At 38.8% G+C, this 24,609-nt stretch overlaps 1 protein-coding gene across 4 annotated transcripts in view; it reads left to right on the plus strand.

Annotated features, from left to right (window-relative positions):
- stard8 (StAR related lipid transfer domain containing 8) overlaps positions 1–24,609 on the plus strand; it is a 61,034-nt gene that overhangs the window by 34,878 nt on the left and 1,547 nt on the right. For 3 of the 4 annotated variants that reach the window (XM_084114371.1, XM_084114369.1, XM_084114372.1), the window contains 11 exons: positions 8,701–8,782; positions 15,954–16,017; positions 16,306–17,618; positions 18,393–18,566; positions 19,639–19,798; positions 19,924–20,122; positions 20,219–20,429; positions 20,657–20,768; positions 20,905–21,126; positions 23,535–23,752; positions 24,301–24,477. In XM_084114371.1, the coding sequence (XP_083970497.1) occupies positions 8,701–8,782; positions 15,954–16,017; positions 16,306–17,618; positions 18,393–18,566; positions 19,639–19,798; positions 19,924–20,122; positions 20,219–20,429; positions 20,657–20,768; positions 20,905–21,126; positions 23,535–23,752; positions 24,301–24,477 (2,932 nt within the window). The remainder of the gene's footprint in view (positions 1–8,700; positions 8,783–15,953; positions 16,018–16,305; positions 17,619–18,392; positions 18,567–19,638; positions 19,799–19,923; positions 20,123–20,218; positions 20,430–20,656; positions 20,769–20,904; positions 21,127–23,534; positions 23,753–24,300; positions 24,478–24,609) is intronic. The other variant, XM_084114370.1, reaches the window with a different exon arrangement.

A 24,609-nucleotide genomic window follows, 5' to 3' on the forward strand; every position in this document is an offset into this window, starting at 1 on the left:
CAGAATATGATTTGTGCCATTTCACGCACACTGAAGTTAAACAAATCTGAAAGCTCATGCATACTTAGTTCACAGAGACTGGAACTATTTTAAGAGAAATTCATTTTAATATAAAATAATTGGCATGGTTCACCCAAAAATTAACATTCTGTCATCATTTACTCACCCTCATGTCATTCCAAGTCCTCTGACTTATTTCTGTAGAACATAAAATAATATCCTGGTCACCTATTTTCCTTATAATGAAAGTGAAATGAGGACAGGTGCTGTCAAGTTTCACAATGACAAAAAAGCATTATGAAAGTATTTTGGAAAGTGATTCATATGTCTATATTCCAAGTCTTCTGAAGCATATAATAGCTTTGTGCGATGAACAGAACTAGGGATGCACTATATAAACATTTCGATCTTTGCCATCATCTAATGCTCACTTAAAATTAACCCTTTAAAATACTAATAATTTATCAACAAACACAGTAAATGTAATCTTAAGCAAATCTCTAAACAGATTTTTCCATACTGTACATTATGATGTGATGCCTAAATTTAATTTTAGCATTCAAATCTTGATTTTGGTTTAATTTTTAATTAAAATGTTTTTATTTAGACAAAATAGTGTAGGTTTTTAATGGTGGCCATTTATCGGCTATCACCCATAACATGAAAATTATTATCAACTTATCGTATAAGACAAAATTCTAAACTAAACAGAACGAATTTGCTAGTGTTCTGTGATCAAGAGTCATTGATTTCAAACCTAAAGGCCTACATTTTTGAGTCTGGCACCCAACCCATCATATTATATATAAATAAATCTTCCACAGTGGAAAGTAATGTAGGTTTGGAATGACATGAGTTAATTGAAAACAGAATTTTCATTTCTGGGTGAGCTATTTTCTAATCTGTGAACAAAAACTCTATCCTAATCCTATTTTTAAAACTCATTTGTGGTCTGGGCAGACAATATCACACTAAGTTTTTTTATTTTAAGTGAAATGTGGTCTCAAAAGACCACATGTTTCCTTACATCCTGATCTTTTTATTCATACAGCACCTGCAGGAATCTGTTGGTGATGCTGTCTGCTTTGTGAAGCAGGCGTACCTGTGACCCAAACAATGACAAATTCACAGACAGGTTCTAATATTAGCCTGCTTAGATTTCACTGGTAGGGCTGAACCTACACCTGAATGTAGATAAATCAGATTTTTTTTTAAAGATCATGCCTCATAGGCTTTACGCTTATGAACAATAATAACGACCAATATGTTGTTGTTTTTTACCAGCCCATAATAACAGAAGAGAGTTTTTTGTTGTTAAAATCATGGTTCTCTATTCATTAGTGAGCCAGGGTTCTGCCAGATCTGTTTTTCCTTATGTTTGGAATCTAAAAACATTCTGTGCCACCTTCCTAATTATGCTTCCCAATGCTGAGAGAAAAAAAAAGTTAAAACATTATTTGCAAATTAAGTACCACAGATGAAGATAATTCAAAGACATTACATTTATTGTAGCAGAAAGATTTTAATGTAAAAAGTGACTTTATATTAAATCAGTATGTCCACAGCAAACCGTTTTGCAATATGTTCAAGGTAGATTAAGTGCAAATTTTGTCTGTAAGGTAGATGCCATATTTAATTTTATAGATGAAAATAAGGCTGCGAGAGATAGACTTTTGCAATAGCATGTGCTATATAAAGGTCCTAAATCACGTCATTTTCAAAACTCATAACTTTCAAAACCGTTTTTATTGAGGTTTTTATCTGCTGAAAGTCCCTTCAAAAGATGTTTCATAAACAACAGTACAATCCATTGAACACACTGTACTTCCATCCTTTACAACCTTATTTCATTCCTGTCACAAATCAAAATAGCCTAAGCTCGATGTACAGACATCTAGAAACAGACTGTTGTATTGCATCCTGTTTTTCAGCACCTCTTTTATCATCACTTTTATAATGCTGTGTTATGTTAAAAGCAGGGATGCACGATATTTACATGGTAGCTTGGGATGTATGATATTTACATGGTACTATATGAATTATTGACCAATATTAGTGATAATATAATCTTTAATATTATTTTCATGTTAATATTAATAACAGCCCATTTAATTAATATTATCCATTTTCATACTGCACTTTATGAGGCTGTGATCCCTAAATTTACTTGGAAAAAAGTCTTAAACCTAAACTTTAAAAAACCATGTCTGGAGGACCCTGTATTCAGCACCATACCTTTACATTCTGTCCAGCTGTGTTTGAACGCAAGCACACGTCCTTGAACAGCTGTTGGTAAAGGCCCTGATATACTCACAGTATACTGTTAGTGAACATCCTGACACCGCCCACGCTGCTGAGAGCAGCATTTAGATAATAATGTTAATATGTGCTTTCCTTTCAATAACTAAATTAACACACAACAAAAAAATGACAGCAATGAGAAAACAGCACTCAAGCATCTGATCATAGCAATGTGGATGTTTGCACGAGCTCTGCAATTCGACACTCCTGTCAAGTCACGTCAAGTTTATTTATTTATTTATAGCACTTTATACAACAGATTGTTTGAAAGCAAGCTGCGTTACAGTATTAAACATGAAAAAACAGTATCAGTGTCTCTTTCAATTAGAATTACAACTACATTTACTTGTTTTTACTGGGGGATGTCTGATCTCGACGGACTGAACAGAAGAATTTAACCAGAGAGGATTTCCACGGCAAAGAAGGCTGAGCTTTTCTGGAACGTTCACTTTGGCGAGTTGAACTCCCTAAACGAACACAAAACAAATTTTTTCTTTGGCCTGATTTTGTTCAAAATGACCAGTTCGTTCTTCGATTTCATTTGAAGTATATCCAGGCCTTTTTGTGTGGCCTGGTGAGGCGTGTTGCCTGTAGTAGCAACTGTTTTGTTTTAATTCTGAAATAATCATATTTTTATAGCTAATCACAGTAATGCCTTAATTTTGCTTCTCTAAATACTTATCAATGTTTTATTGCTTTCATAATTCTTCCACTTGCAAACTGATGAATATTTCAAAGCCGAATGCAGCAACACTTTCGTTCACTTGTCTCATTTAAGCAACCTGACACACACCTGTCATCTGCTTGGCTTCCTCTGACAGAGTTGTGTATTTTCCTGCTGCATGTCACAGACTAAGTTGGCAGTCACCTGACCCACATTGGCTGTGACAGAAACAGTGATGTGCTGAATTAATGATACGCCGGCTGCCAGGATGTTCCTGCTGTTTGTGGCGTACATGTAGGTCTTGTATTGGATTTTTTTTTATATACCAATAAATATCAAAGCGAACATTGATTAATTCATCCTCTTTACATTTGCATAAAAACAACTTTATAGGAACTTTAAAAAGGATGTGACGTTAAAAAAAGCAAGACTTTGATCATAGAATAACTGTTATGAATTTGTATAGGTCAGTACTGAGGCATTCTGTGATCTCTGTTGTGTATTGATGTCCAGCTTCAGTGTAACAGTCAGCGGTTTCCCACTTTTATCTTGGCATCGTCCCCTGATGCTCTATTAAAAACTCAATAGTTGGTACTGTGTTTTAAAACAGCAGGGATGCCGGTGTGTGAAAACAGCCCTGTGTGTAATTTTACCTTTGAAAAGTGACCGTATGGCAATAAACATTGATTTCCGAGTCGGGCTTCCCTCGTCCCTGAAAATAGCCCTGCATTTCAAAAGAGGAAAAGGTTATATTATATTCTTCATATGCTTGCATTTTTCAGGAAAACAAAACATTAAATGCAGTAGAGTGGTCTGGATGCTCTATTTGATGTTATTTGCTCATGTGTGTCTGGAATCGGCCTTCTGAATTTGAGTAACAGCACTAATTGAAAATTTCCTTCAAACACAGAACAAAGTAGTGTTTTACTGTGTGTAAGTAAGAAAGTTACGAGTGAAAGGACACTCATAACCAAGACATTTTTAGAGAAAGTGATGTGAAGTACTTCTCGTTCCTGATAAACAAAAGAAATGTCAGCTTCACACTGACACTGTGTGTGTCATTCTGAATTGGATACTGTAGAATTGCCTAGCTTGACTTAAATTTGACTTTGTTTAGCAGCAGGTTGATTTCCTGTCCCTTTGTTCTTGTGTGAGCTTAATTCTTTCTGGCAATCTTCCTGTACTACTGTCATTACTTGGACCTGCAACTCAAGAGGGGAAGGAGGTTGAAACAAAAGCTGGAAATGGGACACCTCAGCAATGTTGACCCACTCAAAAATGCACACACACATACAATACACAGGTATACACACACCACACTCACATTCTGACTCTCTGTTCCATCTAAAATAGTGCTGCCCTGGTTGTTATTTGCCAGTACATAATTGTTTTTCCAACTCATTTTTGAAGAATATCACTAATACAATGTAAGACACAACTCCTGTTACAGTGTATGTATTTCTATATTTTAGAGCAAGGTTCTTCTACTTTTTTGAGGTTCACATTGATTTTTGTTGTTGTATATGTACTCCAAACACACATTAGCCTTTGTGCTAACAAGGACATGTTTGAATCTGACCTTTATGCCTCAATCTCATCCCACCACACCCTTTGTCCACTTCCCTGTCTCCTCTCTATTGTCCCCTAAAAAATATTTTAATAATACAACAAACCCATATATCTTTAGCCGGTCCATCTAGGTGTGTCCAGCGACATTCCATCTGGATAAAAATTTTGACAGGTTTAAATGCCTCAGTCTGTTGCACTTTAAGTGCAAAATTAAGAGCTCCAACCCATTTTCAGTGACCAAACTGAACAGAAGTATTTGCATTGACGTGTACCATCTAGGTTACATATGGTGACCCTTGTTCCCTGAAGGAGGGAACGGAGACGCCAGGTCGAGCCGGACGAACAGGAATCTCGCTAGAGAGGCCAATCTACTTCGAGTGAAACTAAACGAGCCAATGCAATTGGCATGCAAGCATTTGCATCAAATGTTCAGCCACGCAGCGCGGGTATATAATGAGCAGCAGGTGCGATTGCACTTCAGTTTTTTGCTGAGGAGCCGTGCCGATAAGCTGGCTGCCCCAACGGGCCGCAAAGGCTCAAAGGGAACATCCTGGACTGCTTGAAGCACCTGGGAAGCACCTGGGAAAGGTCCCAAAAGGGTATGGAGGGGGGTTGAGTTGGATTCAACCGTCTCGCCCCCCTAAGGAACCTGACGACCAGGTCGTGCTTTCCTACTGTTTTGCCATCTATGTGGTCGTGATATGCTGAAATAGCGGCAGCATGTACTTTGAGGGTGGAGGGAGAAAGCCTTTGCTCCAACCCTTGCTGCAAGAAGGAAAGCACGGACCCTATCAAACATCTTCGGGGGTCCTCTTGGCGAGATCACCACCCGACGAACAGGTTCCACTTCAAGGCGTGTGCACGTCTCGTAAACTGCGCCCGCGCTGAAGTGATGGTGTTAAGTACTTCTGGGGGTAAGTCACCTAGAATCTCTGCGTCCCGACCAGGGACCACACATGGAGTTTCCAGAGGTCCGGACAGGGGTGCCATAGTGTGCCCCGTCTCTGAGTCAGAAGGTCCTTCCTCAGAGGAATGGGCCAGGGAGGGACTGTCACGAGGAGCATGAGTTCTGGGAACCAGGGCCGGTTGGGCCAATAGGGAGCCACGTTGTACGTGGCACCCCAGCTGGTGGCAGAGGCATCTGTGAACATCACAGCATGCCTGGACACCTGTTCCAAGGGCACTCCTGCCCGCAGGAACGAGGGGTCTGACCACGAGCTGTAGGTCTGGCGGCACGCCGGTGTGATTGTCACCCGGTGAGTGCCATGATGCCACGCCCATCTCGGGACTCGGCCGTGAAGCCAGTGCTGAAGCAGTCTCATATGGAGCAACCTGAGCGGAGTTACCGCTGCTGCCACTGCCATATGCCCCAGGAGCCTCTGAAAAAATTTCAGTGGGGCTGCCGTCCTGCCTTTGAACGTGTTCAAGCAGTTCAGCACCGACTGAGTGTGTTCCTCTGTGAGGCGTGCTGTCTGTGTGACTGAATCCAACTTCATACCGAGAAAAGAGATCCTCTGCACAGGGGAGAGTTTGCTCTTTTCCCAGTTGACCTGAAGACCCAACTGGCTGAGGTGCCTGAGCATGAGGTCCCTGTGTTTGCATAACTGATCTCGAGAGTGTGCTAGTATGAGCCAGTCGTCGAAATAGTTGAGGATGCGAACGTCCTGTTCTCTCATGGGAACAAGGGCCCCCTCCATGACTTTCGTGAAGACACGGGGAGACAGGAACAGCCCAAAGGGCAGGACCTTGTACTGATATGCTCGATGCTGTGTCGAGGGAGAATCAAGACATGAAAGTATGTGTCCTTCTTCAAGTCGATCACTGCAAACCAATCTCGGGGACAGATGCATTCAAAAATGCGTCTCTGCGTGAGCATTTTGAATGGTAGCTTGTGGAGACTCTGATTCAAAACTCGCAGGTCCAAGATCGGTCGTAACCCACCGCTTTTCTTGGGTACAATGAAGTAGGGACTGTAGTGCCCTGACCTCATATTGGCTGGAGGGACTGGCTGTATCGCGTCCTTCGCCAATAGGACTGCGATCTCTGCTCGCAAGAAATGGGCATCGGCTGCTCTCACTGTAGTGGAGTGGATGGCCCAAAACTTGGGGGGAAACAACGCCGGGCGAACTGAATCGCATACCCGAGCCTGATGGTCCGAATGAGCCAGCGAGATGGACTGTGGAGCGCTAGCCAGGCTTGCAGAGACCGTGCAAGCGGGACAAAATGGATCGTAGGCGTACCCACAGTTGGGCAGCGAGGTGGAACACAGGGACGCGGCTCAGGAGGCCCCGAGTGCACAGCAAAAACCTGAAGGGAAATCGCACCTGCTGCTCATTATATACCCATGCTGTGTGGCTGAACAGCTGATGCAAATGATTGCACGCCAATGTGCATTGGCTCGTTTAGTTTCACTCAAAGTAGATTGGCCCCTCTAGCTAGATTCCTATTCATCAGTCTCGACGTGGCGTTGACTGACCGACTGAAGAGGAACTGGACTTTAAGTGAACTCAAACCTCTTTTTAGTCCCTCTCAGTTCATATCACATTCAAACTGGGGTTTTTGGGAAGCCAAACAATTTTAATAATAATAATAATAATATAATATATAATAACAACAATAGTAATAATAATAATAAGCCAATAATCTGTATCAGACGATAAAAATTGTTATTTTCACTATCGGCCAATTGTTTAAAAACAGCTGATGATCAGAGCCAAAAAAAACATGTCAGGCAGCAACTCATACTGTGTGTGAAGAAAATCTTTATTGTGTTGAATTTAGGGCTGTCGAAGTTAACACAATAACGTGTTAACAGTTAAAAAAAATAGCGTCCCCATAAATCACCCGTAGTTCAAGCCAGAGTTGCCAGGTCTGCGTTTTTTTTCCCTACACCATTATTTGTATGTAAATACAATATAGCATAACTATGTAGCATGCCTCCCATCCAATAATAGCAAAGAGCTTTGTGCTTTGTCACTTCCGATATGAAACAAAGTCTCAGGAAAGTCATCCAATGTTCACAGTTCCGTTAGTTAGCTATTAAAAACAGTAGAGAGGAGCTTATTTACTATTAATTATGTGTATGTTTTATTAAATATTTGTTTATGAAAACTATACCTTCTGTGCAACTGAGTTATATACAAACAACAATCCAAGATCCCTCCAAGAGACATAAGCACTGTCCAAAATGGAAGGGTAAAACAGAGGGTTGAAGTGAACACTGACCGCATTATGAACACCAAAATGCTGCAAAAATTGGGTTCCAGATAAGACTGTTTTTTATTTTTTTATATTATTTGAATATTTCATCTGGGACAATGTATTTGGGAGGCATAAAGGGGCAGCCAGGGAGGAGGACTTGCACAAAGCATTCTCAATGTGTAGCCAGGATGAGGGATTGATTTACAGTGAATACAGTGAACCCTACCAGCCAGGGATATAGGGAGGAGAGACCATGACTAAAATCCTTAAGCATACTAAAAGACACTTAAGCAAAGGGACAAAGTTGTGATCAAATAAGTCTACAAAGCTTTTTGTCACATTTATGCCCAAATACCTAAAACTCTGTAAAGAAGATCTGAAAGGCAGAGATGCTAATGGGTTTTCGAAGACTGCCATATTGATGGGCATTAATTTACTTTTACTCAAATTTAATTTATAGCCTGAAATTGGTACTGGATCTGCTGGCAGATTTTGGAGGAATGGAGTGCCAGGGTCAGACACATAACAAAAGATCATCCGCGCATAAAGACAGCTTATGCTCAAACCCTCCCATAGTATCGGTGCATCTCTAATAATAATAATAATAATAATAATAATAATAATGCATTTTATCATTCTAGAACACTTTACTCCATGAAAACAACATGTAAATCAATTTTATATGCTGATGTATGTGTATGCTAATGTTTGTGTGTATTGTCAGTGTTTTGTAATGGAAAATGCTGTCAGACAACTATCTCAAGATTTTCTAATTTTGTGAACGCAGCATGTACATTTTTATATGTGGGTTAAAGTTGAAATGTCCTCTGATGTTTGTGGGATTAATCTCTCTCTTTTACTGACCACTGGCTTAAATGTTACATTAGTTCTCAGGAGGTTTTTTAATTAGCCCCATTGGGTAGTTGAATTATTGCCTTAATTGGTGCATCTCTGTGTGCCCTCAGCCTCTCTGTTCCCCATTGAGATCTCTGCTGTGAGGAGAGACCATGAGTTTCTGGATCAGGACTCTCTCAAGGCATTATGCAGGTGAGAAACCATTGCATATTCACTTAAATATTTATTACAGCACTTTAGATATATTCCATCATTCACAATAATCCCTTCTGGTTTGAGTTTCACTCCTCCTTTGTGACTAACACCCATGGCATTAATCATGGTGGAATAACATGATCAAAAATCAGAAAGTATTCTAATAATAGTACTTTTATGACATATGTTTAATAGAATGAGTCACATGTCATGAGAGGGCATCTGTCAGTTTCTATAGTCTTTTGATCACCATGGCGAAGGTCCACTTGTGTTAGGCCTTGCTGTGCTTCGTGGTTCAGTCTGTCCTTTTTACTATCAACTTTATTCTCTTTTTTCACCCTTCCATGTGGAATAACAGTTTAAGTGACTGGTCACACCTGCAGAAGTCACATTGGAGTGAATGGCCTTTTCTAAAATATAGCGAATACACAAAGAGGGGGAAATTACATTTCCTGGGGTGCAACTTCTGTCAGTCCTAAGGCGATAGAAGAAGAGAGCGATAGAGACTGAATGTACCATTTGTCCCACAGTAGCTAGTTACACACTGTATGGTTGGCTGTTAGTTACTGATAAGAAAACATCAGGACAGCTCGATGAATTAAGAGAACTGAATTATGTACACACACACATAGCTGAATCTGAAATTCTAGAACTCTAAGTCATATGCATTTCCATAGTTATCTATATTTAAAGCTGTGTAGAAAAGGAAGCTGGATTTGTGTGAGCTAGGGAAAATGATTGTGATTTTAATGGTAAAAGTCTGTTAACAGCAAATGTCCTTACTATACACAGCGAATAACTAATAGATAACCTACATTTCATGTAATTTTATAATAAAATACTGTTAAATTTACAGTTTTTGGAAGTGAAAAAGAACAATTCATTGTATAATTTACAGTGAAAAGTAAATTGGCATTCCCAGAATTCCTTGCGTGACACTTCACATTCAATGTATTTTCAATTGTTTCTAATATTTTTTTTCTTATCAGTTATGTACATTAGGGTTTTATGTTACATCTAATGTTGTGAAATGAATGTTTATTGCATTACTTTAGTGTCATTGCCATGATGGTGTATTGTATTTGTGTGCATGACACTCTGTGCTCCTTTTATATATTAGTATTAACTTTCTCAGCTTGTGGAAAAGCTGCTTGTGATGAGCTTTGATTCATCATGTGACTTTCTCATCACCACCTATTTTTGGTGGATGTTGGTGTATTACACCAAGTACAAAATGAACATTAGTATTTCAATAGGTTGGTATATTAACATTATATCAGTTAGGACAAAAAAAAAAGTAAAGACGGAAAAAGGGGTATCACTACACGGCCTAATGTGATTAGTAAACATCAAAAGGCAATGGTTTAATCACATATGTATGCATTGCTAATTAAATAAATGTGTGTGTATTTCTTAAGCCAGTTTCAGTACACATGTATACATTGAATAAAACAGCTTGAGTATTTTAAATACTCAGTTACCCTATTTTGCAGTTGAATGTGTGCCACAGTATGTTAAATGAAACTTTTTTTTGATATTGTAAAGGTTTGTTCTTTATGGACATACGGTCTTAATTTTATTTGTGCAGGTCTTTTATGGACATAAAGTCTTAATTTTATTTGTGCAGGTCTTTTATGGACATAAGGTCTTAATTTTATTTGTGCAGGTCTTCAAGTCACCATGAAATAAAAATAGACTTTTTTTTTTTTTTGAAAGAATGTTGCTGTTCTTATTATAAATAATGTATTAGTGCACATATATTTTTTTATTTATTCATATGCCCTTGTAATCTTTAATCAAAAACATTTGCCACCCCTCCCCCTCCAAAACGACGTCCGTTCTCTTAATGACGCATGTCTCGGCTGAGGGTGGGACTAATAGCCTCCACAGCTGACTCAAACAGGGATTCAGATCTGCCTCCATTTAGTTAACAATGCTCAACTTCCTATGATCCAGTCAATTCCCAAGGATGAAATCAAGTTCCGCCCTACCTTTTTTTTTCTCATTCCAGAAGCCGTTTTACTCAGATACACATCACAACTGGGATGAAAAAACTATTGCAACTTCCATTTCATGCCGACTTTAAAGGTTTTAATCTCAAATCTAATTTGAAACTGCTGTGACGTTGCAAGCACCATGCATAGTATGGGTATAACCTAGTGTGTATTTATATATTTTGTTTATTATGTGGAATCAAGGTTTTTCTTAGTTAATATGTTCACTCTTCCAACAGCAATATAAAAATCAGTCTCCTTGCAGAATCGCTTGTTGTATTGCCCTGAATGTATTCTGGCCACCACACACCCGATGGCCCTCTAGCATTGGTAAGATGATGAGCTCATCTGTTGATCTTTTTGCCACAGCAGGATACTAGTGCACTTAAAGATCCCTGACTGTCTCTGAATTTGCTCCATGCAGAGACTGTCTTACAATAAATATTCAGATTTTAGTTTTTCAAAGAAAGTGTTTCTCTTTGAGTTTTGGTCAGAGGTGGACAGTAACAAAGTACATTTACTTGAGTACTGTACTTAAGTACACTTTTTGAGTATCTGTACTTTACTTGAGTGTTATTTTTTCTGGAAACTTTTTACTTTGACTTCACTACATTTGAAAGACAAATATCATACTTTTTACTCCACTACAATTCTGTCAAGGTCCTTGAGTAGAAAGTAACATCAGTCAGTGGATGATTTTGGTTGCAGGGGTTGCATTTTGGTTGGAAATGAAAGTCGGGTTGACGTCAGAACCCTGCATCTGATTGACATCAGAACCCGACGTCAGATTGACGTTGGATATTGATTGAAAATAAAAGTTGGGTTGACGTCAGAACCCGACTGATGTTGGTTTCTGACGTCAACCCGATTTTCATTTTCAACCACAATACAACGTCGGTCCAACGTTGGAGATCAACATCAATCTGACATTGGATTCTGACATAAACCTGATTTTCATTTTCAACGTTGGGTTTGGTCTTCTAAATGCGACCTTTGTCATTGTTTTGGAGCACAATAGCTTATAGATAACAGTAAAGCTAACATATTCATACTAAAAGCCAAAAAACTTTAAATAGGGCAATATTTGAGGGAACAGCCATTTGGGTGTCGGAAACCATTGTGGACGTTATTGAGTGACTTATTCAATCTCACATTCAATCTCACATGTTCTAGAAATAAATGTGATATTGATATGAGGGTAGGCAGGCATAGATTCAGAGGCATACGGTACTTTAAGTATTACATACAACAATGCAACAATAATAAAACAATGCATTGACATTTACTTTTTACTTTTGATACTTAAGTATTTTTTAAAAACGAGTACTTCTGTACTTTTACTTAAGTAAAAATAGGTCTTTACAACTTTTACTTGTAACGGAGTAATATTTGACCAGTAGTATCTATACTTTTACTCAAGTAAGGAAGTTGTGTACTTCGTCCACCTCTGGTTTTGGTTAGAGGTGGTTTAAATGCAACTTTACTGGCAGCCTGCATGGGAAGGTTCTTGAGACTGCAACTGTTACTTTTTATAGCTATCCTTTTAATACATACATTTTTTTTACAGAAACTTGCCTTAATAAGCCTTTATCTGACCGAGTTATCTTGTGCTGTAAATTACTCACACATCTTATGATAGTTCGATAATCTCCATTCAGTTTTCACACAATATTAGTTGTTTTCATGCCTTTTACATGACATGGCACCATTTCATGCTTTTCATCTTCAGGAAGATCTTTATTCCTCCCCATATTGCATGAGAACTGTGACTTGCTTGATAATGTGGAACAACCTCTTTAAGTAGGGTTTCCATTTATTTAAGTAGACCTGGCAAACCATTTAACAAACCTGTCTGAGATTGATACCAGTTATCTAAAAAGATATGGACAAATAAAACAAACAAACAAACACTTTCTTTGATAAAGTAAAATCTGAATGTTTATTGTGCTGAATTCCTACTGAAATGTCACTTGCATAATAATTTGGAACATAGTGTGTGTGTGTGTGTGTGTGTGTGTGTGTGTGTGTGTGTGTGTGTGTGTGTATATATATATATATATATATATATATATATATATATAATAAATATATATATTTGTATTAATATATGTGTGTGTTTTGGGGTTTTTCTTTTTTTGAGTTTTGGTTTTGTCACTATTCTGAATAATCAGAATTTTCTTAATCTTTCGAAAAAGAAAATAAAGCTGGCAAGCATGTCAGCAAAAATAGCTATAATGACGCACACAGCTAAAAGTCTTTGTGAGTGTTTGTGAATGCGAGTGTCTTGCTAGCTATTGTTAAAGCTGCAGTCTGTAACTTTTTTGGGTTAATTATTTATCCAAAATACATTTTTGAGCAAGTACATAACCAGCCAGTGTTCAAAACTGCTTGCCTTAGCTCGATTCAAAACGGTAAGCTTGTAATAATGTTTTAACTCCAGTGGTACTGGTGGATTTCCGTGGGAAATTCGAGCATGTCTTTGCTTCATTACATCACATCTGTACACATAAAGAAGGAGTCTCTGCTAGTAGGCTATATTGCGTGTGAGGATGTTGGAGGTGGAGATTTATAGCCTTTTCTCACAGCACTTGATATAATTAAACTTATCAATCTGATGGCGGATCCAGAAAGGTTCAAACGACAATCACCAGTGACAACCGGAGATTCACCCGTTGTAAAACGCAAAAGACTTCGGACTTCGGAGTGGCTACAGAAAAAAAGAGACTGCAACCGGCCCATGCGGAAACAAATATCGGAAGGGCATTAAATGTAGTCACGCAATGCTGATGTTGTTAAAATTAACAATTTGAGAACAAAGTATAATTTGCACGGTTTGACGTGATAAGCGATTGTTAGATTTAATCAGCGCGATTTACTGCAATGCTTTTTTCCCTTAGTTGGTCAGAACAAACGTAGATGTTACTTGTTCAGATGACATTTTACAGTGAAAATTCTTATGTTGGTCATACTTCCAAAAAGCAGAATCTGTGATTGCGAATGACAGTATCCACACCGGCGTGCCGACTGACAGCCGCACATTCTCCTCAAAACATTGGATTCATCCGCGTTGTGCCGTGTTGTACCGAGGCACAACGCACGTAAAGTTTATAATTCTGCGAATAACTGCAATTGCAGTTTTCGAACAGAGATGGCAACAAAGAGGAAAAACTACGGACTACAGCTTTAACGCTATTCCTGCTGATTATTATTCACAAAGAGTAATTAGTTTGTGTTGATGTGCACAAACTCACACACTCTTATTATCTGTATCTCAAATGCCACACCGAACACACCCCCTCTTGTTTGTTTGTCTTCTAGAATTAGTTTTGTTCTGTCATGCAGAAAAGGTATTATGTCCAACAGAAATCCTGTGGCCACTGGGCGCCAAACACTGTGGTGTGACGATGCGTGTTCAAGAGAGCAACTGTGATCATTGGTGCGAATCGACTACATCAGTCAAAACGGATGGTCACTTATGCTTGTGTGTTTATACCGGCTAGTTTGGACTATGTCTCTGCATTTTGTAGTGTCTGTGCTTCAACTGTGATTATTTTCACAGCTGAATCATTATCATTTTTCTTACATATACATGCATCAGAGTCAGAATAAGATCACACCAAGCACAATGAGTGCACTAATTAACAGAGAGGGCCGAATACACATGAATGCATCACTTACTCGTACACTTACTAGGCCACTCACATGCACTCTAAACGTACTGATAATCAAATAATGACATGGTGATGAATGTCTCTCTACCCTTTAACAAAAGTTCTGCCATATCAGAGCCGATCGGGCGCAGATGGAGGGAGCAGCGAAGTCAAGTTCAAATCATTCTAGAAAAGATACATGGGCTGATACATTCATCACTCTGTCAAGTGTGGCATTGATGCAATTCAGCTGGGAACATCATCAGGGCTCAGTCAACATCAACAAACATGCACTCACTCACTGAATGTGTGCTTGGATAAACTGCTTACAGAAATAACATCAAATAATCTAAATACTGCTCTAAGCCTGGACAACTGCTGTTAATAGTTGATATGTCCACATTTACATCAGTTTGTGGCTTTGTTTTAACCATAGGAACATATAATATGTACTTGAATTAAGCTGACACTTTTATTCAATGTGACTTTTATTAAACGGTATACTCATTAAAGAGACAGTCCCCTTGAGGCGATCTGGGGTTATGTGTCTTGCTCAAGAACACATTGGGCCCATTTACACATGTGCCCTACAAGTGAGGTTTGAAATATAGCAGTTATGAGTTCCGAGCACATGAATGCCCAAACGAAGTTGTATTTACAAGTGTTAAAGTCTGAATTCTAGATAATACATGAGTTGTGACATTGGAAGGGCCGTGCTGATGTGAAACATGGCGGAAACACAGATTTACAATATAGATAATATCATATATCTGTAATCCAGAGACTGAGTGGAAAGCAAGTCTGTAGTGAATGGAAATGAATGATTTTGCACATCATTTTAATTTTACATCCTATTTTTAATCATTTTAAAGGTGTGAACAGCTTATAAAGCAAGTGTAAAGTTTGCTTTATAAAAACAAAAATTAAATACCAAGTATAAATAAGTAATAGAAATAAATAATTTTTATAATTTTGAATTCAGATTTTTTGGTTTATTATTCACAATATAATTATTTTTATTTTGTTCAGGCTGCCTTCATGTTATGTTTCTGATTTAAATGCGTGAGGCTGTAATAACGCATATCGGACTCGTAGGTGTGAGCTTTCCAGGTGCACTTGAAGGAACCATTTACACCTGGTATTACTATACCATATCGACCACTTGTGAATGACCACTTGTCTTTGATTTTATGACTATGCGCATCTCTTCCTATGTTAGTGTTTTAATGCTTGTATTATTAATTTATATTTATGCGTTTAGCATATGTTTTACAAAGTGAGTTTTCTCTCATGTTTGAATGTCGATACTGAAGATGAGTCATGAAGTTTTGTATTATTTTATTTTTTTCATGGTTGAGTGTTTAAAAATCTAACATACCACTTTTAATTTAGCAATCAGGATGTTTAACCACTCTGCCGCCCTGCCTCTTCAACCAAGAATATACATGTAAATTTCATGTGAATTTAAACCCTACAGCACTCAAATATGCCCTTCTGTGTGTGTGTGTGTGTGTGTGTGTTTAGGAGGCTAACAACCCTGAACAAATGTGCTGCGATGAGCTTAGAGGTTCATTTTCATTGTAAACAGGTAAACAAACAAACATGCCGTCCACTTCTAATCCAATTATGTGATCTGGTGGTCTGCTGACAACTGCTCTTTGCTTGTCTGTTTTCATTCATTTTGACTTCCACTGGATGTTATCTTTTAAACTTAACTTTAACAATCCTTTTAAAAATGTATCTATGTCCTTGTGTTTATGCTATTTTTAGTAGAGTGAATTCTGGTACTCTTGGTTAGCTACTTTTCTTTTTAATACTTCAAAAATGGAAAAAAAGCTTTTCGTTATCTAAGTGTGCATGTTTGTGTTACCATCAGCAGAGTGAGGACTCAGAGGAGGATGACGCATGTGCCCTTAGCTCCCGCTGGGCTTTTCAGCGTGAGAGTAAAACTTGGTCCCGTCTCCGCACTCTCTCACCCACCCCTGTCCCTCCTGGCAACCGGGCCTCAACCTTAAGACCCTCGGGTAGTAGCGATAGTGTGCTGAGTGACATCAGTCTCCTAGAAGTCACCTCACTGACCTCTGACCTCAGCACTAGCAGCTTGAGCTTAGACAGTGCCCGGGAAACAACTTCTCCAGAGGTTGTGGCTTTCAGTGACGTCACGGTGGGTGAAGGTGCATCGTCAGTTTGTCTCTCACCTGGCCAAGATGAGAACGATGACACCGGATCCTCATCTTCCCTGCCGTCCGTAAGAGAGAAGCCGAAGCGCCCTTCTAGATCATTTTTACGAAGAAAAGAATCAATACAGAAGCGGGATAGTGAGAGAGAGAAAGTCCCAAAGAGCATTTCAACGGTAACTCGACATCAGCCACCCTCAGGTCTGCACTGCACATCCGATGCAAGTTTGCCTGGACAAACCACAAATAAGTTCAGAATCACCAAAGATGAGGCATGGAGATCACATACAATATGCCGCAGTAATGTTAGCCAGAAAGCCACTTTGCACAAGCCTCACAGAGCGTGCCTTTACCTTGAGGACTACCAGTTAACTTGGGAGATGCCAAAGTTAACCAATCATAACAACAGTAAGAGGAAAGAGGATCGTGTGGTCCACCTCCCTTTTGACCACAAGCCTGGCACCTTCCCCAAGTCTCTGTCAATCGAAAGTCTCTGTCTGGTCTCCGTTTCTCAAAGCCCTGAACATAGTGACTGGGCAGGAGAAGATGGAGACCTTTCATTGGACGAAAGCATTAGTCGCACTGGGTCGCAAGATTTTCTTTCAGGTTTTGGGAGGAAAAGAATTTCTATGGGCTCAATTGGAAGCATTTACGACAATGTTTCAGAGACACCGGGCAATCCATGTGACATTTTCGACCCTGGAAAAGAGAAAGCCTTCCAGCACCTTGACGACATTCTACAGCACGTACACGGGCTACAGCAAAACATTGACGAATGGTCGCGCTCGCTCGGCATTCCGCCGCAAGACCAATCCAATGCGGAGACTGCATCCACAGCAGACACGACATTACCCAGCAGTCTGAATTATGATGAGCAATCCATGTCAGATGTTGGGACGACAGTGAGCGATTACGATAGTGCAGGAAACTCAGTGAATGAAGGAGAGGGAGAAGGAGGAATGAGAGAGAGGAGGGACTCAGGGGTGGGAGCATCACTCACGAGACCCAGCAGGTGAGTAAATCTGATGGTTAGACTTAATAGAAAGAGGAAATTCTGTCCTGTCCACACTTGTGAGTGTAGTTAGCACTTATCCAGATCAGGTGTTTCTATTTCTGTGTGAAAGAATGTGATGGAGAGAAAGGGATACAGGACACTCATTTTGTCTTTTGTTAAACTGGAGTCTGATGACAGTGACAGCTGTGTGTACCTTGAAAGCCTTCTTGTAGCTCATCTGTGTTTGGGATTTGTTAGTTTTTTCCATATTAAAAATATATTTCCACTTCATGCAAACACATCACTGATGAAGATTAAAGGGCCTAGAGTGGAACTCTGGGGTACACCCATTCAGTTCACTACAGTTTTCACAGGATTTTTCTGTCTGAATGTTTTCCAATAAAAATATCTTTTTATCTTAAATATCTTTAAAAAAAACATTTTTTTATTTTTTATTTTTTACTTTAAGTAAAACTGTGTAGGATATACATTAACCCTATATTGGCAAATGTTTTTTTTTTTTTTTTATGAATAAACCTCACTAAATTATATGCTTAAGACTAAATAATGTATGTTCTGAAAATAAGTAATCAAGTACATTTTTACATTTTAGAATATCATTCATCGGAGGCATAAAGTCACATTCATATGTCACATAAAGTTTACATGTGTCCCATACATCCAAGAGAGTGAACTGAGTGAAAGGGCTGCTTTTATATCCATCTGTTCAACCTTTTATTGTTTTTGTTTTTATCACTTTTGTCTTTCTTCCACCCATTTATTTATACTCAGGAAGTTGCGTTGGCACAGTTTCCAAAACTCTCATCGTCCGAGCGTGACTTCTGCGTCTTTAGAAATCAACAGGCAGTCGGCCGCCCAACTCAACCTGCTGCAGAAATTCAGCCTCTTGCGACTGACCGCCATCCTAGAGAAACACACGGACACCAGCAAACACGGCTGGAACTGGTGAGATGACACATTCTACTTCATGCATACATTGTCATAAATGTTCTAAATAACGACCAAGATTGTAGCACAAGGCATGTTCCCATTCTAAAAAATGTGTGCTGTTGTTGGTGGACACATTATCTGACTCATGAGGTCAGCTGTGGCATTAATGCTCTCTTATGTCTGATGCAGGAAATCTCATTTCTACCAAAAGTGTTTTTTATTGGCACAATCAGTTGAGTAAACAGCTCTAACAGATGCAGTTAATGACAGTATCATTCTGTCTCTCTATCTCTTCCCCCACTGGCTTTTTACTGCTTATGAAAATTACATTCCATATCTACCTCTGCTAAATTACAGTTCTCTTTATGTACGTACACACACACACACACTTTAGTTCTTTAGTCATTTTTATTTGGCAATGATTGCAGGAATGAAGTGTAAATTGGTTCATAATTTTTGCATTTGTCCATTTTAAACTCCAGCTGCAGGATAGGACTTCTGATGATAAGCTTATAGGTCTATCAGACCCTGTCTTGGCTCGCAAATCTAAAATATGATTAATTTCATTCTGCACCAGTCACTGAGGAGGCATTATCTTTCCACTTTCGTCCATTCCCACACACCCCACTGTCAAAGGCCTGCATCTGTGTCAGTGTCATAGGCAGCGAACAGATCCAATTTTCACAGGGTTTATACATATTGCAATTCCATTTGCTCTTGCTCTCTCACTACAGCCTGCTGCCATGATTTAAGTTTATCTTGCAATGATGTGACATTTCAGGTTTTATTGTGGACATCCACGTATTGTAACACTTGTACTAGTGTGCTTTTAAAACCTCCTTTTCTCGTTTATGCATACATATAACAACAAAAAAGTATATCAGTAAATTTGTAAATATTTAATTAAATAATTAATAAGCAAATAATCAATTAAATGATATAATAAAAAAAATAATTTAAATAAATAAAAGTAAATACATAATTTAATTCATGTATGTTGGGTCTCATCTCCCTGTTCAGTTATCATTGTATGAGTCATTAAATAAAATAAAATGTATTTTTATTTTCTCTCTCTGTCCTTGGTCAGGGTGGTTCCAAAGTTTATGAAGCGTTCCAAAGTTCCAGATTACAAAGATAAACATGTGTTTGGCGTTCCGCCGATAGTAAACGTCCAGCGAACTGGTCAGCCCCTGCCTCAGAGCATCCAGCAGGCGATGAGATACCTACGCAGCCAGTGTCTGGAGAAGGTTTGTTTGCAAGCAAACACACACACACACACACACACACACACACACACACACACACACACACACACACACACACACGCTCAACCACACAAACACAGCTTCTTATCTCTAATTCCTCTCTACAGGTGGGAATATTCCGGAAATCAGGGGTTAAATCCCGGATCCAGGCCCTAAGACAGCTCAATGAGAATTCCCCCGATCATGTGACCTACCAGGGCCAATCAGCTTATGATGTGGCTGACCTGATTAAACAGTACTTTAGAGATCTGCCTGAACCTGTGCTCACCTCCAAGCTTACAGACACTTTTCTACATGCATATCAGTGTGAGTGACACACGCAGTCAGTCTCACACATTTTTTGAACACATCATTGCTTCAGTAAGCTTTACAACTCTCCCCCACGTGTGTATGTGTGTGTAGTCGTTCCAGCAGAGCAGCGTTTACAGGCCGTGCAGGCAGCCGTGATCCTGCTGCCTGATGAGAACAGAGAGGTTCTACAGACGTTGCTCTATTTCCTCAGTGATATTGCATCTGCGCAGGAAAACCAGATGACAGCAGAGAATCTGGCTGTCTGTCTCGCACCCTCCATACTGCACCTGAATGCCTCCAAGAAAGATGGAGCTTCACCAAGGTGTGTGTCACATTTTGCCTCCATGGCTGGTCCCCACAAGAAAAGCGATTTAATGTTCTAAAAAGTTGATGGAATGTAAACATCATAACAGAATGGAATCAAAGATTACAACCAGTTTTTGTAACAGCATTCAAAATGTCCCCCAATCTCTCTCAGAACAGTATTTTTGTTGTTTGTTTTTTTGTCAACTTTTTGGTTATTTTTATTTATGTTCGGTTTGGTTAAAGGCTCATGAGCAGGAAAGGCGGAGACAAGCCAGTCCAAAAGGACTTAAGTGAGAACATGGCTGCCACACACTGCCTCAGTCACATGATCACGGAATGCAAGAAGCTGTTCCAGGTAGCCACATTTTAATTTCTAATGTCAAAACATTTCAAGTCTTCTTGCATATTTAGTATACATTAACAGTGGCAGGAATTAATTTTGGGAATCATTTTTGCACTGATCAGCTTTCTGTCTCTGTTTCTTTCTGCAGATCCCGCATGAAATGATGCTCCAGTCTAGGAATTCTTATGTGGCAGCTGATGCCCAGCCATTGCCTCTGCACGGGTTCGGGGTGAATGCCCTGGGCGAGCCTGTGGATTATCGGGCGTACCTGGAAGACAACATTCAGTGTCTTCTCAGAGAGGCATCTGAGCGGAGTAAAGGCTGGCATCATACCCATGGACCCGACAACACTGAACTGGCTTATAAAAAGGTAGGGATACAGACATATACTCAGAAGAGTCTCTCTAGAGCTTTAATTACATAATATAATGACATTTTATATATATATATATATATATATATATATATATATATATATATATATATATATATATACACACACACTTGTAATTACTACTTATAAATGAATACAAGCAAATTATTATTATTTAATTTTTTGCTGCTATAGCTTTGAGACTTTTGTGTAAACACTTTTGTGCATTAGCTAATATACTCTTTGAGTTTGCTGTCAAGTCCAATATCGTTTTTTACTGCTCCACATGACATTGTGACAGGTTCACACAACATATGCAGCTGAAATGTGATACACGCACCCTTAAAGTCGCGATGAAATGAAAGTAGTTACATACATTTGAGTTAAACGTATTATCGAAAAAGACGTGTAGTGCCTTGGTTCAGTCCAAGATGTTGCTTGGATAGAGACAGATCTGACTGCAAGCTTGAGGGAGAGAAACTGCAAGAAACCAGACTAGATGATTTGAGAGGTCCGGCACTCGAGAGAAGTCTGTCTTTTCACTGGAAGATTGAGAGTTGAATTGAAAATTCAAAAAACAAATTTTAACAAAAAGTAAACATGCATTGAGAGAGACTAAAACTCTTGAACTAAAACTCTACAAAGTGATGAAAAAAATTATTATGAATATAAAAAAAAATTAGTATAAACACACCTCTGCAACTATTGGTGAGTGACTACTGTGGCAGCACTTGAAGAAAAAGGAGCACTCTCAGCAACTCTGTGAAAGAGGAATGGAAAAACATGAGGCAAGGATAGATACAAGCACATTTCCAGGTCACTAAATACCTATTGGAGTGTGGTTGAATCAATTTAGAAATGATTAAGTAATGGAAAGGAGCATGGCACAGCTGTAAATCTACCTATGGCAGGTTTTCCTCAACGCTGACTGTGCATGAAGGTTACAAGCTTTATACTGTATAAATAAATACATAATGCTTTATTATAGCATTAATTTGTCTTGAATTATTTAATGTCCATTAAAAAGACTTGGAAGGTGTTCAGTTTAATTCCATCAACCAATATGCATTACAGCTTCTCTTTTTCTCACAAACGACATAAGGTCTTAATTACTTTTAATGTGAATGAGTTTTTTCATTTTGACGGCTATCTAAAACCATGCACTGCAAGACAGTAATGGTTCAGAAATCACTTAATGATTTTTGTCGTTCTTATGGACATTCAGAATCTACCTCAGATGTCTGAATTATTAATAAACCACATTCATCGCACATTCATAAGGGAGGTGTTTTTAATACTAATTTTTCTGTAAATGTTATTTATATTTCAGTTCTACAGTTTTAGAGCGGATTATGATAACAATTAGACTTTGCAGAAGAGTGAAAGCAAATTAAGAATTAACATGATTGTTACATAATGTTACAAATTTTGAAACCTCCTTGAAACCCTGTTTAATTGCTGCTGGTTTTATCTTGTTGCCGATGCCAAAGCATTCTGAGAATTCCAGTGTCTGGAAAGATTCACAGTCATACCCTCTGAATTATGACAAATTGTGTCAGAATGACAAGAAAAATGATATTTATTTATGTAATTAACTGTATTATTAAGAAACATGCGTAACAAATACCTATGTTTCAGTTTTACAATTTATTTTATAAAGTATGTGGCTGTTAAAAGGCAATCAATGCACTCAAAATGGATTGAAGATATTGAAGCGTACATGCCCTCAGTAGACAGATGGACCCTTCTTGTCTCTTGCCACCTACACCAAAGACTGAGGATATACAAAGACGGTGCACTCGTATTACTATGAATGGGAGAAACTGCAACGCGCAATATGGTGGAATAAGTCCCGCCTTCTAAGTAAAAGAGCCAATCACCAGTTGCGTCACTGCAGCTGCCGTTAGAAGCTCTGATTGTTATAGAAACAGTCAGTGTTCTGAGACGCCCGCTTACATGTGCACTGACTGGTCCAGCCTGAAAAAAGCTTTTTTCTTTTTTTTGGGCCATGATTTCAGCATTAAGACAAAATTTATGAGACAGTTGTTGTCAGATTTCAAATATGAAATTTAATCGTAAACTTGGTGAACAGCTTTGGAGAATTTGAAGTTTTCCCATTCAAAGAGATGGGAGCTGTACTTGCATGACTGAAATAGCTGCCCGAGAGGCGTTTCAAAGATGGCCGCCGAGTGTAATGACTTTGCTTGCACTCAGGGCAATGAGATTTACAGCATGTGGCAGTTCACTCTGTCTCCTCTTAGATTAATCTGCAAATATCAGATGCCCAAGCACCATGAGAACAGTTGGCACAACTGAGTTTAGACCATCTGCCATCAAATCGCCTGCTAAAATGGTTTCTCTTAGATTCAATGGGCTCACTGTGGCGGTCTGCTGGTTGTTTGCAGGTAGGAGACGGGCAGCCAATGCGTCTATGGCGCGTTTCGGTGGAAATAGAGGCCCCTCCTGCTGTGGTGCTGCAGCGTGTTCTGCGAGAGCGCCACCTGTGGGATGAAGACCTTCTACACAGTCGAGTCATTGAGACTTTGGAAAACAACACTGAGGTTTTCCATTACATCACAGACAGCATGGCTCCACATCCACGGAGAAATTTCATAGTGCTCAGGTACAGAGTTACAAAAAACTATTTTAGTGTGATCAGTTTGATTCTTTATTGTGTCACATCCAAACACTAATGGGATCAAATAAGAATCTGCCTAGAATAAGTAAGTAATCTGGATTTCTATGCAGATTTTTTTGGATCCATTAGAATCCTTAAGGATTGTTGGTTCCAAACTGATTCTTTAGAAATTTCTGAATAGAATATTGAATTAAATGAATACCCAGTTCATTTTGTGATTTCAGAAGTTTCAAGAACAGTATGTCCTTCAATTAAAAATCATTATTGAGGGGATAAAATGCATATTTTTATTTATTTAATTAAAATATTATATGAGAAATGTATTTTTTTATTTTGTGTTTATAGCATTTCAGTTTTGATTAGAATTAGATTTTTAATATATTAATAATAGTTTACATATTTAACGGAATGTAATATTTTTTATGCAAATATTTTATTAATTATTAATAAAATATTAATTGAAATGTTTTTTAGTCATCAAGTTTGCAGATGCCTCCTGGTAATCCTTGTAATGGTAGTATTTTGTGTTGCAGACGTTGGTGTAGTGATCTTCCAAAGGGGCTGTGCGTTCTTGTGTCCTCCTCTGTGGACCATGATAACGTCCAGGTGGAGGCAGGGTTACGGGCTGTGCTTCTGACATCACGCATCTTTATTGAGCCGTGTGGAATGGGGCGGTCCCGGCTCACACACTACTGCAGAGCTGATCTACGGTAAGACACACCAGTTTTACGAACAATCTCTCGGGCACATGACTGCATGTGTTTTTTGATGCTCCTCAATACACTGATCAAAAATAGCAGGCTAATGTTTACAATAATATTCATTGAAGGTCACCATGAATT

The sequence above is a fragment of the Abramis brama genome, assembly GCF_963993115.1.
Source record: "Abramis brama genome assembly, chromosome: 5".
Lineage (NCBI taxonomy): Eukaryota > Metazoa > Chordata > Actinopteri > Cypriniformes > Leuciscidae > Abramis > Abramis brama.